The sequence below is a fragment of the Pungitius pungitius genome, chromosome 9 (assembly GCF_949316345.1).
Source record: "Pungitius pungitius chromosome 9, fPunPun2.1, whole genome shotgun sequence".
NCBI classification, from domain to species: Eukaryota; Metazoa; Chordata; class Actinopteri; order Perciformes; family Gasterosteidae; genus Pungitius; species Pungitius pungitius.
Window position 1 is genome coordinate 14,448,407 of NC_084908.1, and position 15,089 is coordinate 14,463,495.

At 41.4% G+C, this 15,089-nt stretch overlaps 3 protein-coding genes across 5 annotated transcripts; 1 reads left to right on the top strand and 2 right to left on the bottom strand.

Moving 5' to 3' along the window:
- Positions 1–305: 305 nt before the first annotated feature.
- tacr3l (tachykinin receptor 3-like) lies at positions 306–5,445 on the bottom strand. Its single transcript, XM_037473103.2, has 5 exons — positions 4,922–5,445; positions 3,854–4,042; positions 3,508–3,658; positions 771–967; positions 306–673 (listed from the first exon to the last, which is right to left on the bottom strand). The coding sequence occupies exons 1-5, from the start codon at positions 5,287–5,289 to the stop codon at positions 451–453; spliced, it is 1,128 nt and encodes a 375-aa protein (XP_037329000.2). The 5' UTR covers positions 5,290–5,445; the 3' UTR covers positions 306–450.
- Positions 5,446–8,013: 2,568 nt separating this feature from the next.
- On the top strand, positions 8,014–11,592 carry LOC119218282 (N-acyl-aromatic-L-amino acid amidohydrolase (carboxylate-forming) B-like). Of its 2 annotated transcripts, none has more exons than XM_037472580.2 (7): positions 8,014–8,202; positions 9,198–9,427; positions 9,542–9,734; positions 10,131–10,224; positions 10,311–10,418; positions 10,767–10,879; positions 11,153–11,592. In XM_037472580.2, the coding sequence occupies exons 2-7, from the start codon at positions 9,201–9,203 to the stop codon at positions 11,345–11,347; spliced, it is 930 nt and encodes a 309-aa protein (XP_037328477.2). In that variant the 5' UTR covers positions 8,014–8,202; positions 9,198–9,200; the 3' UTR covers positions 11,348–11,592. The 2 variants fall into 2 exon arrangements, with proteins under 2 accessions (XP_037328477.2, XP_037328476.2); XM_037472579.2 differs by having other exon boundaries at positions 8,015–8,202; positions 9,201–9,427.
- A 136-nt stretch (positions 11,593–11,728) lies between these two features.
- cldnd1b (claudin domain containing 1b) lies at positions 11,729–15,017 on the bottom strand. Of its 2 annotated transcripts, none has more exons than XM_037472583.2 (5): positions 14,880–15,017; positions 14,040–14,316; positions 13,661–13,771; positions 13,331–13,468; positions 11,729–13,154 (listed from the first exon to the last, which is right to left on the bottom strand). In XM_037472583.2, exons 2-5 carry the CDS (start codon positions 14,311–14,313, stop codon positions 12,934–12,936), a joined length of 744 nt encoding a protein of 247 aa, XP_037328480.1. In that variant the 5' UTR covers positions 14,314–14,316; positions 14,880–15,017; the 3' UTR covers positions 11,729–12,933. The 2 variants fall into 2 exon arrangements, with proteins under 2 accessions (XP_037328480.1, XP_037328481.1); XM_037472584.2 differs by having other exon boundaries at positions 14,040–14,547; positions 14,880–15,008.
- Positions 15,018–15,089: the final 72 nt, after the last annotated feature.

The following is a 15,089-nucleotide window of genomic DNA, read 5'->3' on the forward strand; positions in this document are numbered from 1 at the left end:
ATTTAAAACCTAATTTAAAACCTTTATTTAACCAGAAAAGTCCCATTGAGATTAAAAATCTATTTTTCAAGGGAGACCTGGCAAAGACATAGAAGCAAGCAACATAGAAACACAAAAGTAACATATATTTACAGTAAGCAGTAACTCTTCTGAATTGTCCCAAAAAAGTAGATTTTAATATGGCAGCGAGCACTTCACAACCATCCAGGATCTCCTAATATCGTATAGTAATATAGTATAATATAGTATAATATGAGTACAAAATACCAAAAGCAGCTTAAAGTACAAGATGATTACAGAATTTACTTATATTTTTAATTGCCATATATATACACAGTGAGCAGCTTTTGATAAAGGGGCCAAATCATTAGGAAGGCACCGCGTCGTTTGAAAGCCTTGTGTTTCTGATCCCTTTGTCAGATACAGCATTCAGCGACCACCATACAGATACTAACTGTCTTTATTGTTGGGCTCAGAGTTGTGTCTTGACCTTTGTCCATGTGAACAAGCGCTCTTGTCTTTGCTGAGGATGACGGTGTCGACCCGAGTGAGGGTGCACATGGTGCTCTGGCGACCCGGTTGAAGTCTTGTGCTCCGGAGCTCCAGCTCGTCGTAGCTTGAAACCTGGACAAAGGGACACCAGCAGAAAACCCGCTTGAAGCCTGCACGGAACCTGCAGCAAAAAAAGAAAAATCACCCCTTGACATGTAGTCATGCTACTGTGCACCAATACGGTATTCACGAGTCTATGTTTGACGTTTTTTACTCACCTGCTGTTGAGGCAGCAGTAGATGATGGGGTTGTACATGGTGGAGCTCATCGCCAGCCACAGCACCGACAGGTAAACCTGCTGGATGTACTTCCACTTGCTCAGTCCCTTGTTGAGGCCGGTCACAATGAAGTAGATGTGATAGGGCAGCCAGCAGAGGGCAAAGGTCACCACCACAATGATCACCATCTTTACCACCTGCGAGGGAAAGGACATCAACCCCAACATTAATAACAGGACAGCACAGCCGTGCCACTGTGTAGCCAATAAGGGGGGTCGGTATACTGAGGGATTAAAATAAGAATGTGTTAGGAGCTCACAGCATGAAAACATGCATTCCTGTTTATCTTCGACGTGTTTCAGGCCAGGGTCCCCCCAAACTGATAGAGAGATGGAGCAGGGACCCCGTGGTGTACACTGTAGTTTAAATTGTGTTTTACATTAAACGGGGCCTAGTGCCATGTACAAGAATACCTTAGTGTTGTAAATTAAATACTAGGCTATTCAAATACAACACAGGATCATATATTCCTGTTTTTATTTTGCACATAGGCGAGGTATAGTGAGTAGGGTGGCCATGCCACTGCCACGTGTAAACGTACCGTTTCAACTTACGTATCAACATTGTCTGTCAATTGCATGATAATGAATCGAATAACGACGTTTTAAACATCTCAATAAAAATAAGTGGAAAATTGTTTGAATTAAAAATTGGAATAATCAACCATAGATTTCACAACCTCTGCGGACCCCCCGTTGAAGACCTCTGCTGTTGACGATGGAAACACCAAGCTGGCATTTCAGTAATATGAAGCTGGTGCACATTGGATCCACAATAGAAAATATTTGTTTTCTATTTTCCATCGTTCTGCTCACAATGATGTTTCCCGTTCAATGCATGAAGAGAGGGAAAGGTCAGCAATGACGCATCAGACCCGGCAGGCTCCAGGAAGGACAGATGAAAGAGCAGCACAGAGCTCATCAGTGCGTTGCAGCCCGATGCAGAGACGAGGGGGGGGGCGGTAAAGGAGCAGGGTGCTATTATACCATCAGCAGAGGCTCATCTGCAGGTTGCAGATGAGAACCACTCCGTCTTATCTCTAGCCAAAATGGCATCTTGTCAGAGTGGGCCTTTGAATCATTGTCCTGGCATTGTATTATAACCTTTGTTTCCTGACGTGTATAAATCTCTTTTATCTATTGTGACCGCCGGCCATATGAACCTATGACGATGATTGTTTTTCGACAAAGCCTTTGAAAAGATTGTAAATGGCAAAGCCTGCACCTGTTACCGTCTCTATTTCTGTACACTGAATGTGAGGCTGTTTGTGGTGCAAAAACAATATTATAAATTAAGGTATAGCAGTTAACATATTTCAAGTGACTTTATTGTTTTGTGGTTATATTGTTGCTCACTTCACTACACTAATTTTACAGAATGCTTATAAATCTAATCTGGATGGAATTGATAATACAAATGTGCCAAAAAAAAGTTATATTTTTATATTTATACAATATTTGCATCATTTTTTTTAACAGAATCCTTCTGCAGCCTAACCCCTATGTCTCTTTTCATAATCCAGTGTGTTAAGTTATCAATATATTATTATACTCTAAGGAGTTAATCCAAAGGCTGACTTTATTGATGTTCGTCATGACAGCTGCGATGACCTTAATCCCTGTTTAACCCAACTCTCACAGTCACAACTCTCAAATGCTGCAAAGCACAGTGCGCAGTGCGTCTGGCTGATGATGTCCAACCACCATGGAGCAATTCCCTCTCAATGTTTGTCTCCTCTTTTAGGCTGCGGTTGCAATTGTAAAATGTTACGTTTGCAAAAGGTCTATTTTTACACATTCACTTCAATTCAATTAATTTTATTTTGTATAGCTCAAAATTGCAAATAACAAACAAAGTCTGTACATATGCGTCACCCTCTAACCCGAAACACCCACATCAACACACGGAAAACTCCCAAAACACGACAGTAGTTTTTCTGGTATGTTTTGTGTGAATAGACGTTTTAATGATCAGAGCTTGAAGTGCTGCACAGTGTCTCTACACTTGGCAGACTGTGTTTGTTTTAATTCTCCATGCAGTCTTCAAGATTGTGAGTTTTATTTGCTATTTAGAATTCAGAGATTTGTTTCTTTCCCACAGAAAGGGTGACCACTTTTTTAGCTTAGTGGAAGGCTTTGTTGCTTGGGCTACAACCCCACCCATTGGCAGCCGCAGTGTTTGCCTGAGGAAACTGAACCTTGAGGTGTGGGGGTGTGATGGTGTGTCAGTATTCATGCCCAATGGCATTAAGGGCACGTGACACACCGTTTGGCCCCTAAATGTGTGTGTGTGTGTGTGTGTGTGTGTGTGTGCCAATGCATGCCCCCGTGGATGCATGCACAAACATGGTTTCAGCCATTGCAAATGTGTGCTTGTTCTGAGTAAGATCTTATTTTGACCTCACAAAGGAAGGCCATAAATGGGCAGATGCTCTCCAACAAAGTCCTTCATCTCCTGACACACAACAGTAAATCAGCTAAGGCTGTCCTGTAACATGCGGTATATAGAAATGCAAAAGCATATCTCATTTTACATGCCTTTTTTGTGGAAAATTGGAAGAACGTTCTATTTGTGACAACATAATCTGCTTATATATATATAGTAACAGTTTGCTTCCCTCCAAATACACGTTAAACGCAATACAAAACAGGTAAATCCATAAATAAATGTAATTTACCTTCCTTTTAGCCCTTAGCTGTCCGTGATAGTTTTCTGATGAGTCTCCTGGGATCTCCCCACCCCACAGAGTCACTCCCACAAGGGTGTAAGTGATGGCCATCACCACTAGGGGCAGCACGTAGACCAGACCCGTGACTATGATATGATACCTGCATCAAGTGAAAAAAAACATCATCATCAGAAAATATTTAAAATGGTGCGACAGCGACAAGCAGGACGGAAAGATTGTGAGCGATGACATTTCTAAACTTACTTTTAGATACAACCAGATGATGCACAAAGGACAATGACACCTGACAATGAAGCGTGACATAAGATAGGAAGGGGTCGCCGGTGTTCCTCACATGAAGGGGTCGTCGGCCATGCGGGGCCAGGCCACGTAGCAGACGGTCCTGCGGGGGAGAGTCCGGGTGGTGGAGAAGTAGCACAGAGGGAAGGCCAGAACCACGGCCAGACTCCAGATACAGACGATGACTCCGGTGGTGGCCTTCACCGACAAGCGGCGCTTCAGGGGATGGATGATGGCCATGTACCTGCAGGTCAGAGGTCAGAATGCTGCCAAGATTTTTTCAAAACATTTTTCAAACAAATAATTTTTTACTTTCAATGACATTTTTCAATCAAACCTGTCTGGGCCTTTTTTCAGAAAATGTTTTGACCTCATACTTATATTCATTTTTTTCAGGATTAAAAAAGGCTGATTAGTCCTCAACCACCGCAGTCTATGAACAAAGGCTGTCACAAGTAAAAAAGGATGTCGGTAGACTTTCTGGCAGTTATTTGCTATTGTGACAACCTTTGATGAAAACTGTGAATGGACATTCTTTACTTTTGCATTTGTGTCAAAGCAATAAATACAATATTTGATTGCAAACTAAATGAATAGAAAAGGTGTCTGTATGGTGTAATGAATACGTCAATTATGGCATGCATTGGTCACCACTGACATCATGTGATTCTGGGGTAAAAATTGAATGTTCGGCTTTTCTTTTAAGGGTTAAAGTTAAATTAGCGATAAGCCCTTTATTTAAAGTTTTTACATTTTTCTAACAGAGGAACCAACCTTACTTTTAACAAAAGCATGTCATGTTAATAATTATTTTTGGTTTGCGCTGTGAATGAAGAATAGATCCTTTACATACTGAGGTCTTGACCCATACTTTCATTGCGAGCACTTCAACAATCGAAAAATATATAAATCTCGTAAACTAAAAGTGAACTCGGCCTTTTGTTCATTTATGCCAAACTACTGTGGAAGGTAAAATATCTAATTTTGTTAAAAAAATCTTGGAGGCATGCAGATACTTGGAAAAGTATTTATGGAAACATCAACAAATGACCAATATGTAAAACACACTGAATTCTTCCGGAAACGTGTCCATGCACACGGCATGACCTTATCTTCTGCATACCTGTCGATGGCTATCGCGGTCATGGAGTAGATGCTGGCGAACACCGCAGTGACCGGGAAGAAGTTGTGGAACCTGCAGTACACTTCTCCAAAGTACCACTCTCCGTGAGCCGCGTAGACGAAGTTGATGAGCGTGTTGAAAGCAGCCATCGAAACATCGGAGAAAGCCAAGTTCAGCAGGAAATAGTTGGTGCCGGTTCTCATCCGCTTGTGCGCCAGGATGATCCAAATCACAATCAAGTTTCCAAAAACGGCCACTGCCAGCACGGTGCTGTAAGCCGCCGACCACAGGGCGATGCGCCACAAAGGCTGCACGAACTGATTGGTCAGGTTCCTGGTTGGGTAGGACTCATTCCGTTCGGAGGCCATTCCTCAGGTGTCTGCCGCCTGATGCGCTTCAGTCGGCTGCTGTCAGGCGATGTAAATTACTTTGGTGACTCTGAACGTACGAGATGGAGTTTTAACACGTGACCAGAGAGACGTGGAAAGTGGTCCTGATGCTGCCGCATCGCTCACACTGCCACACTGCAGTGGAGGATGAAAAAAACAACTAAATTCATGGTTCTCTCTCTCTCTCTCTCTCTCTCTCTCTCTCTCCCTCTCTCTCTCTCTCTCTTCCTCCCTCTCTTTTTTTAGATAGTCTGGTACAATCCCTGATCACAGTAATCTACCATTGGCTGCCAAGCTGATGGCAGGACAAGACAGCTATTTAAAAAGCAACATTAATATTAATATGTATTAAGGTAATTATTAAGATATGAGATATAATGGATATGTATAGTTTCATCTGCAGATTATTAATTAATTAGCCAATTTCTTGATTAAATGATTAAGAAAAAGTGAGAAATTAAGCAATTATTACCAAAAAGTAAAACCTTTCCGATGTTCAAAGGGATTATAATTAAGTAAAGATAATACAAAGTAAAAGCAGCAAATCCTCCGATAATTCTCAAAATAGATTGTAATCAATAAATCGTTCCAATTGTATTTGTATGTAGTGATTGATGTTGGAGGTGAGAAATTAGAGGTTGTTTTCGGAGGTAAGCGTAAATGGTGGAACGAGCTCTCTAATGACATCAGGACCGCAGAGAGTCTTTACATCTTCCGCCACAAACTAAAGACACATCTCTTGAGACTTTACCTTGACTAAAAACACCAATCAAATTATAGAACTTAAAATGTACTTATAATGGCTCTTACCTTTAGCAAGATGTACATTGATGAAATTGCACTTGTTTCTTGTTCTTCTGGGTTTGTACCCTTATGGTTCAGTCACTTCGGATAAAAGCTAAATGACATGTAATGTAATCAAAACCAAAATGTATGGATATTAGGAAATATACTCAATGCTCTGCAGCCAACAGTCTTGGTGACTATCGTGACATTCATGAATTGTATTTTCCTGATGGGTGAAACTGCCAATTAGCTCAAAGTGTACCTGCTGTGCTTGTTTTAATGAGCTGCATTGTAAAGAGTGCGGTTTAATTTCGTTCTGACACATATTTATTTTGTGCATTTATTGTGTGGCATCTTGTACAGTAAAACGTTTTCTCAACAAATAGAAGTACTGACTCTGAGTTCATAGGGAAGGCTCTTCAGAGCACATAAACAAATAAAAACTGCGCATGCTTGGAAAAGACCATAAAAAGGTCAAAAAGTCTGTTTCCTCTCAGCAAGACCTCATTACCCAGAGGCCCCCTCTTTTGGGCCACTCCCTGTTTAAAATGCCAGCATTCAAGCACCTTCCAAACAAACCCAGTTTCCTCATATTAAAAAAGGTTATGGCCTATTATAGGTAACACAAAAATATCAGTAGCTGCATCAACAAAAAAAAATCTGTATCTCCAATGAATAATTCAGGCATCAGTAAATCAAAGGGCAGGTGTTTGTAACAAACAAACTGTGAGTTTAATACGTTCAATACAAACCTATGGAAAAAGCAAATTTGTACAGATGTTTTTAAGTAATTGTATGTCGCCAGTAACCTGCTGTGTATTTGTGTATTCTATTAGTCCTGTCGATGCTAGTTGTTGTAGTTTTCCAGATCAACTGTAAGAATACAGCTTTTCTCAAACATCTACTGAAACAGTTATTCATTTTTCCAACAGATGCAGGTGATGATCAAATCTGACTAAAGCATTTTAGTCAGATTTGATCATCATTTGCATGGTTCACAGTTTTAGTCGAGTCTATTTATTCATCCGGCTCATTTCTGTCAACTTGTTGTACTTTAAGTCAGAATGCCTTTTTTTAGCTACATGTTTATTTGGTTTTAGTCCTCCATCAAATGTCCTCTTTCATCGGAAAATGTAAGTCGGCAAATAGGAACATTTTTTAAATGAAATGCACTAGATTGAACTGAAATGGCAGAGAAAATATGAGGACACAGAGGGAGCGAGAAGGAGAGAGAGACCTAGAAAGAGTGAACGAGGGAGAGAGGGAGAGAGAGCCGCTTACGATCAAGTGACTGATCCGACAGGATTACACGTCTAAATGGAGTTAGTGACTGAGAGTGAGAGAAGTAGAAGAGACTGCAGGGTTTATACGGAGGGGGAATATTTGAAAGATGTGAGGTAATCCATATTTTAACATCTAGTAGACTAGTAACCCCAGTATCCCTTCAATGAGTACCAAGATGCATCTAAGGGTAAAAAGGATGATTAAATGACATGAAGTGTGAAATGTTAGAGGTTGTAATACATGCACCCATGAGGCCGGAGACAAGAGAACATCTAACGACACACGTGATTCATATGAAAGGCTCACAAGCAAAGAAATAAACAGCTGAAGGTATGACATGAATAATATGGAAGCTCCTGCATCAGTGACGCGTAGTGGGGCATGCAGGGTTGTTGTTGCTGTTGTTGTTTTTTCTTGTAGTTGTTTTTGTTGTTGTCGTCAAAGTACCACCCAGCCCACAAGGCATTCAGTGCCAGTTCCTTTTACATCTCGTTAAAATGTCCAACTGCCTGAAATTTGAAGAACTGAAGAACAAAAAGAGGAGGGCCTTAGGCAAGACTAGAAGAAAAACAAGGAAGGCGGACGCTTGACTTTAAAGAGTCCTGTAAAAGCCAATTTCTTTGTGTTTGAGTTGTATTTACTTTACATTCATTCGAGTCTGTGTGCGGTCCATGGCTCTGATTGGAAAGTAGCTTGCAGAGTTCTTACTTTACTTTGCTGGCAGGTTATGAAACACTGAGCTGCTGTCCTTGAAACAACGTCCCTCCAAGTTCAAAGGTTGCTGAAGTCCAGTCAGTTGCTGAGGTACATTTTGAAGGAAAGGTAAGACTGAATGAATGTTGTTCCTGGCATATACCAATACCACTTTTGTTGGTAGAAATGATTCATGCTTTCTTTATTAAGAGATTATGTGACAAAAAAACAAACAGTAATTGCTTGCAGACGCTAGGGCGGGTTGTAAAAAAACACTGCCCTTTGATCCTTTGTGCCTGTGCATTTTCATTGCGGTGTTTTAGCTCCACAGCCGTCACTGTTGTGCGTGACAGTGAGGATTTTCTAAGGCATTTTAGTCTTTTTAAATTAGTGGTTTACTGTGGACATCACATTGAAAAACATCAACTTGATGTGTGAAAGGAAATCATGCAGCAGACACTCATTCCTGCACATAGTCAGCACAGTTTATCAACGAAAAACAAAGGTCTTTTTTCAGTGAACTTGGCACACACATCACACATCCGTGTTACATTTTTTACTCATAAGTCGGGGCCTGTAGCAGCAGATGTGCGACCCCTGTGGTCCTTGGCTGGACCGAGTGAATGCACAGGGCGAACAACATGCTGAGAAGCAGGCAGAAAATATTTGTATTATCCGAGCGAGCATTGCATTGATAACCACACTGACCGGGGGTTATAAAGCAGTAATTAGGCTGCAGTGAATAAAGAACAAAATATTCCTTCATAAACCTTCATTCCTGACAGTGACCATCTTCTGAAGCAAAGAGTTGTGTTTACATTGATTTAGAGGTTAACAGATACACCAGGGTCTTCTTCCATATGACTGGGTGAGTCACTTATTAAATGAAATTACTCACTGAATATAATCCAGCAATACCTTTGCACTTTTTCACCTCAGTTTCTGGCTAATGGTTAATTTGACTAAGCCACACCAGTAACAGGTTCCTCTGGTCTGTCTGGTTCACGTTTAAACACAACTTCATGAATGCGTGCCTTCACTTTTGAACTCGTCGGCTTGCCGAGAGGTCGGTCGGGGTTTAGAATAAGACGGAACAACACTGATCTTCCATCGTTTCCTATCAGCAGATGGAGCACGTCTCTTTCTTGCCACTGTCCCGTTTAGCTATTTGCGGCGGGACGCATGGAAATGAGATGTCCGGGGTGTACCTGGTGAGAGAAATGCAGAAACGGAAGGTGGATCAGACGGGATCGGTTTCCGTAACAAGCGTCCTATCGAACCCGCCGGCTGTGGATGCTTGCAGAAGATACATGGAAACAGATCTAAATCGCTGTTTCACTGACGCCTTACTGAGGTAAGTTGTCCCACAGCTTTAAAAAAACAAAAAACTGCCCCAATATTGAAACTGTAAAGTGCCAGAAATAGCATGCAAGTATAAGGGCAACTCATTGTACCGTGTGGCTCCCAGTGGCCCCACGACAGACGATACGCCCTACGAGTTGAGGCGCGCTCGGGAGCTGAACGCTCAGCTCGGGCCCAAAGGGAGCCTCGAGGCCGTGGACCTGCTCTGCGACATCCATAACACCACAGCCAACATGGGCGTGTGCCTCCTCTTCTCCCCGTCTGACTGGATCGCACTTCACATTTACAAATACATACAGGTGAGAGCTTGGACTCTCATGATGTCGGGGATTTCGAACAAAAAAAAGTAGAGTGTATTAATGTTGAAGCATAATGTTTCTGCAAAAACTGCATCAACGCAACACGGCATTGCATTTGGTAGTAATAAGGAAGTGTCCAAGAAATATTGATTGTTGTATATACGTGAAAACATGAGAGAGACATATTATTACATTCAGAGTTGAAAATAAAACAAAAAAAAAATATGTAAAAGCTCAGATAGAACAAAAACAATTCCTCGACCTATTCCAATTACAAATATCACATAGTTTTATGGAAGAACGCAGTTTTAATGATTTGACAATTTTCCACAGAATTTAAGAGATTGAATCGAAGCATTCTAATGCTGTAAATAACTCACCTGTCCGGTTTTTCAGAGCAAGATGACCTCTGCACCTGTGAGAGCCATCTGTCTTGTTGAACCCTCTCCTGATGCGTATTCTCTGGAGTCAGTGGGCAAACATGGAATCTGTAAGTGTGTATTAGCATGTCTGCATCTGAATCATTGGTCAGATTAAAATGTGAAGTGCAGGAATGGCTCGTCTTGTCCACTGCAGCGATAGAAGTCGGCCCCCAACCCACCGGTGTCGTCAGAGCTGATATCTTTAACATGGCCAAAGAGGCAGTGGATCTCTCCATAGAATGGCTTCAGAAATTTAATTCTGGTAAGAAACTACTCCGCAGGTCAGCTCATTAAACTCTGTGTTTGACATTTTGAATTTGAAACCCTGGTTATGTTTAATTACATTCCCCCCCCCCCGCGCTGTCTAGCCGTGTTTATACTTTGGATTTCACTGGCACGTGTTTTAACACGTTGTGTCTCTACACCAATACAAGGGATGGTGCAGCACAAATCCCAGTAGGCAGGTATCCATAAACCTGGCCTAACCATAACTACATTATATGTTTGGCAACATATCGTACGGCAAGACACATTTAAAAGACCTCGAATACTCATCTGAGCCTCCCTGGATACACCAGCAACAACACGTTTTACTGCACTTTACCAACAGGAAGTGTTTTCGAAGGAGGTGAAGTGGAAGCGTACACCCCGGTGAGAAGTGTGGATTATCCAAGGGATCCTACAACGAGTGAAATCACTGCCGCCATTCACCCACAGCTGCAGGTACAGGACAACGGTATCAGGATGAAAGGCAATCAGCCTCCTCTTAGAGCAACAATGATCTGTTTAATAATGTATCAATTTATAATATAAAGGGGTCACCTATGAAAACAGATATCAACTGTTTATTAAAGATAATTTCTCTCTATAGCGACTGGATGAACACTAACACTAATATTGATGTCTTTGCTAAAAGGTTTTCAGCTCAAAAGGCTGATTCCAAAGCATCCCTGATGATTAATGATTAACCTCGGTGAGCGTTTGGTCTTTCTCCAGGATAATGACTTCAAGATCCTCCGTCCGGGCGACCCCGTGTTCCAGTTCTTTTCTGGGGAGACAGTGAAGCACGAGGGAGAGGACCTCTACCCTCTCTTTGTGAACGAATGTGCCTACTATGAGAAAAAAGTTGCCTTCATGTTAACCAAAAAGATCACGGTGACCTTGCCGTCTGTGGGTGTGAAGAAGGACTGAGAGTACATGGACGTAGACATGCTGCTTACTTAAAAATTACAATCAACAAATTAAAGTGGACAAAACATGCAAAATAATCTTTCCAGTTTTTAATCTTCAATGTATTCATCTCAAATGAGGAAATATACATTAATGATGAGTAGTCCAGCGGTGCTGGACACAAATACCTGGATTACCTCCTCATTACTTTGTGGCTTACAGCAGCTCTGCAAGAGTGCAACCGTAGCGGCTTTAGAGAGGAGGCTCAGCTGAAATGCCAGAGTTCATTTTGTACAGAACAATGCAGAGGTACTGGAGTTATAATCCTCCACCTGCTGCAACATCTTTTTTGGCAATGATGCAAAATATCAATGGGAACATAGACCACACAAAAACCCTAAGTCCGACATCCTCCAATGTTGAATTTATCAAAACACAAACAGTTGCTGTGTGCTTCAGAATACATACAAAACATTTTAAAAATCCATGTTGTATTCCCATAAGACAAATAACAAAACATTGGGAAACACAATTATCACAGTTTGTTTTCTGGTGCTAATAAATGTATTTCAGACACACAGAAGAGTAACAAATGAATTTACTTTGCACACAAACGCTGGGTGTAAAGGTAGATTTCTTTCTTGAGGACTTTCAACTGGAAATTAAGATTTTGCAACCTTCCAGTATTCCCTGACTCTGAAGAATTACTTACTTACATTTTGAAAGGTTTATTTTATGCTACATCTGATATTTGGCTGTCCATCCAGTCTGTTAACTGAGCTTTAAAAAGGAACAGAGTACTGAGGCAAACAATCAGAAAAATATGTTAACTAGTTCAACAAAAAGTGGCTGTAGTATAATCTGGAATGCAAATGTTAAAGAGGTCACAAGTTTGCGGAGTAAAATCAAATGTATTCAGTTCTAAAAAGAAATTAAGTCTGTTTTTAAATATTATATTTATAAAAGATGCCAACAATGGGAGATGAGTGGTTACATTTTAAGTGAGTGACTTTGAGTCAACATGTACCACAGAATGAAACCAACAATTTCAACCAAAAATTCACCTTAAGACATGCACAGCAAAGGCTTGATATCTAAGAATATCCCCCCCAGAAAATCCACACAATAAAATCAAAGCTTGAGTAATAATATTTGTCATGCACTAACAAGAGAAAGCTACCCAGAAACGTGTGTGCAACTTTATAATCTATAGGTGATTTAAGGTCAATGTGGTGAGCAGCTTTAGAAGCAATGGCAACTGAAAGGAAGGCCTTCAAGCACAGCAACACATTAACACCGGGAATTACAAATTATCCACAACATACGGGTGTTAAAATACAACTAAGAGCATGCTTTGGGTAAGATTCAGGTTACAAATGCTAGAAAACAAAGTTGAAATAACACCACTCAAAAAGGTATTAAACCCCTAATTATGGATGACTGTATTTCTGCCAAGAACTGGGATATCATGTAACGGTTGTGTTTTCTAAAGATTGTTGTGGACAAACTGAAGTTACAACCAGTGCACTTCTTTCTTAACCAGAAACCTTGTTTTTATACTGAGGTCAGTAGGTGGTTTTAAGGTAAGTGGTTGTGGTAGTCCCTCCTTAAGCTACCCTGTAAGCGGTCATGCGGGTGTAGCTTGTGCGGTGACTCCTGGCCGCCCAAAGGAACAAAGCAGCTGCCATCATCTGCAGAGGGAAGGAGATGAGAGCAAGGTAGAGGGACCAGCCCAACGAGCCCTCCAGCCCTGCTGGAGTCTGGGTATACCGCTGGAGCAAATCCTCCCCGGCCAGGAAACAGCAGACGGTGCCCAAAGTGCACAGACCTGATGAATAGAGGAGAGACGTAAAACTACACCACAGAAAAGTGAATCTCAACCACAGCATTGTGTTTGCATAGGAGTGATGGCTGCAGCGTGATTATAAATTATTATAAATAAATCACAAAATATTGCTGAAGGCAATGTAAATCCCAATTGTGGTCTTTGGCATTTCGTCTTACCTGCGAGTAGATGGAGCACTCCGACACCAAAGGTAGGGGTGAAGCTGCGGCACAGGCAGGCACAGACCCCAACGAGGCCGGCAAGAAACACCAAAGCCAGAGACACCAAGGGCAAGAGAAACTGGCACCGCCACAAGTCTGAAAAAAATACATTAAACAAAGATGTCAGGCACACGTTTAGAGAATAAAGAAAAGAAAGCAAGGAAGAACCTATGAGAAAAGGTTCACTCACTGTAGTAGAGGTTTTAAAGTCTGGTGAAACTAATTGCAGGTGAACAGAAAACCTAAACACAATCGTGTAATCTACACAAGATGAAAGACGACACTCACATGTTCTCAGCAGATCTTCTTCTTCGTCGTTATGGTTTTCCTGGTATTTGTACTTTGGACTGAATTGCTGAGGAAGAGTGAAACTCACACACCGAGTCTCCATCGTTGGTTCTAAGGTCAGAATCAGAGAATGAAAACTCAAGCGAGCTGACGTGCAACACAATACAACAGTAAGTTGTCCTTTCATTAATAGTAGTTATTCGATTTATTGTCATTTGTTGCAGCACAGGTACGGCTGCATATCAATGACAACATTGGTCTCGCAAGTAACTCAGGATGTCTAGCAAATGGCGTGGGATTGAAGATGTGAATGATTTTGAAAATAAGGAGGTGTTAGCAGAGCTTTAGAGATGTAATATTCTTAAGCAGAAGGACTTACCCGGCTCTTTGAACCAGAGTGACTCGCTGGGCACCATTATGCACCTCCACCACAGCCCCAGGGTGCCGTTCAGGGTGAACATGGTGTCCCGGTAACTCTTCTCATCGATCTCTCCATTGATGAACTCGGAGGCGTTGCTCCCGCGAGGGTCACCTGGTGGGCAACTGTACTGGTACCAGTGCTGAGTTCCCATAGCCACAGAGAGGTAGACTGTGGCCAGCAGGCTCAGCACAAAGCCGATGACCAGAGCTGTAGCATAGCGATTGTCTACCATGGTCTGGATGAGGATAGTTTGTGTTTACAAGAATAAAACTGCGGTAAAAATGCAAATCAAGATTGACTTTCACTGTAGGCTGGTTAAAAAAAATATTTCCGCTTGGTGTTTAGGCACCACGGCATGTCTGTTAACTATTTCCCAGCATTATGACAGTGAACATATACTTTATTTGATCAGATTATTTACTATGCTACATTTTAGCCATGTCCGAGACACATATGCGTTCACAACCTGCCGAAGAGAAAATACACAGTATAAAGTTAAGCTATTTAAGGTTAACTTCTGGAAAAAAGTTTTCCTGGTAACTTATCAATAAGTTTCAGGTGTTGTCAGCTTGTTAGGAAAACTATAGCTGGGGGTTTCATACAGTTGATAATCATAACAAAGGCTGCTTCCTCAACTCAATTAGCATCGTACCAGCTAGCGTTAGCTAAGGCTAAGTATAGTTAGCCACAGCTGTATAGGTACCAGCTAATGCTAATAATAATTAGCCACAGCTGTGTAGCTACGAGATTAAACGTTAGCTGACAACTAATGTTGAACGTCTTTCTTTATTTTCTTACCTCATATCAGGACATAAACTTCGATAAATGCGTTTTATCTTTTCTACTTGTGAAATCTTAAGCAGGCCTCCGCCCACTTATTCTTCTACGTTGTCAAGTTTTTTTTCCCTTGAATCCTTTATGTCTTTTGTCGTTTGTCCTCCACCGTGTTAGAGACTTTACCGCCACCTGGTGTTCGGGAGGTAACATAGAAACCCAAACATTTATGAA

What these genes read in the sequence shown, in the direction of transcription:
- cldnd1b (XM_037472583.2), bottom strand. Translation starts at nt 14,313, where the DNA reads ATGGTAGACAATCGCTATGCTACAGCTCTGGTCATCGGCTTTGTGCTG. An exon ending in ACTCTGGTTCAAAGAGCCGG is followed by an intron (nt 13,772 to 14,039) that starts GTAAGTCCTTCT and finishes TTCTGACCTTAG; the next exon opens with AACCAACGATGGAGACTCGG. An exon ending in AGTGCTCCATCTACTCGCAG is followed by an intron (nt 13,155 to 13,330) that starts GTAAGACGAAAT and finishes TCTATTCATCAG; the next exon opens with GTCTGTGCACTTTGGGCACC.
- tacr3l (XM_037473103.2), bottom strand. Translation starts at nt 5,289, where the DNA reads ATGGCCTCCGAACGGAATGAGTCCTACCCAACCAGGAACCTGACCAAT. An exon ending in ACCGCGATAGCCATCGACAG is followed by an intron (nt 4,043 to 4,921) that starts GTATGCAGAAGA and finishes TCTGACCTGCAG; the next exon opens with GTACATGGCCATCATCCATC. An exon ending in AGCTAAGGGCTAAAAGGAAG is followed by an intron (nt 968 to 3,507) that starts GTAAATTACATT and finishes TTTCCCTCGCAG; the next exon opens with GTGGTAAAGATGGTGATCAT.
- LOC119218282 (XM_037472580.2), top strand. Translation starts at nt 9,201, where the DNA reads ATGGAGCACGTCTCTTTCTTGCCACTGTCCCGTTTAGCTATTTGCGGC. An exon ending in ACATTTACAAATACATACAG is followed by an intron (nt 9,735 to 10,130) that starts GTGAGAGCTTGG and finishes CCGGTTTTTCAG; the next exon opens with AGCAAGATGACCTCTGCACC. An exon ending in GCTTCAGAAATTTAATTCTG is followed by an intron (nt 10,419 to 10,766) that starts GTAAGAAACTAC and finishes CTTTACCAACAG; the next exon opens with GAAGTGTTTTCGAAGGAGGT.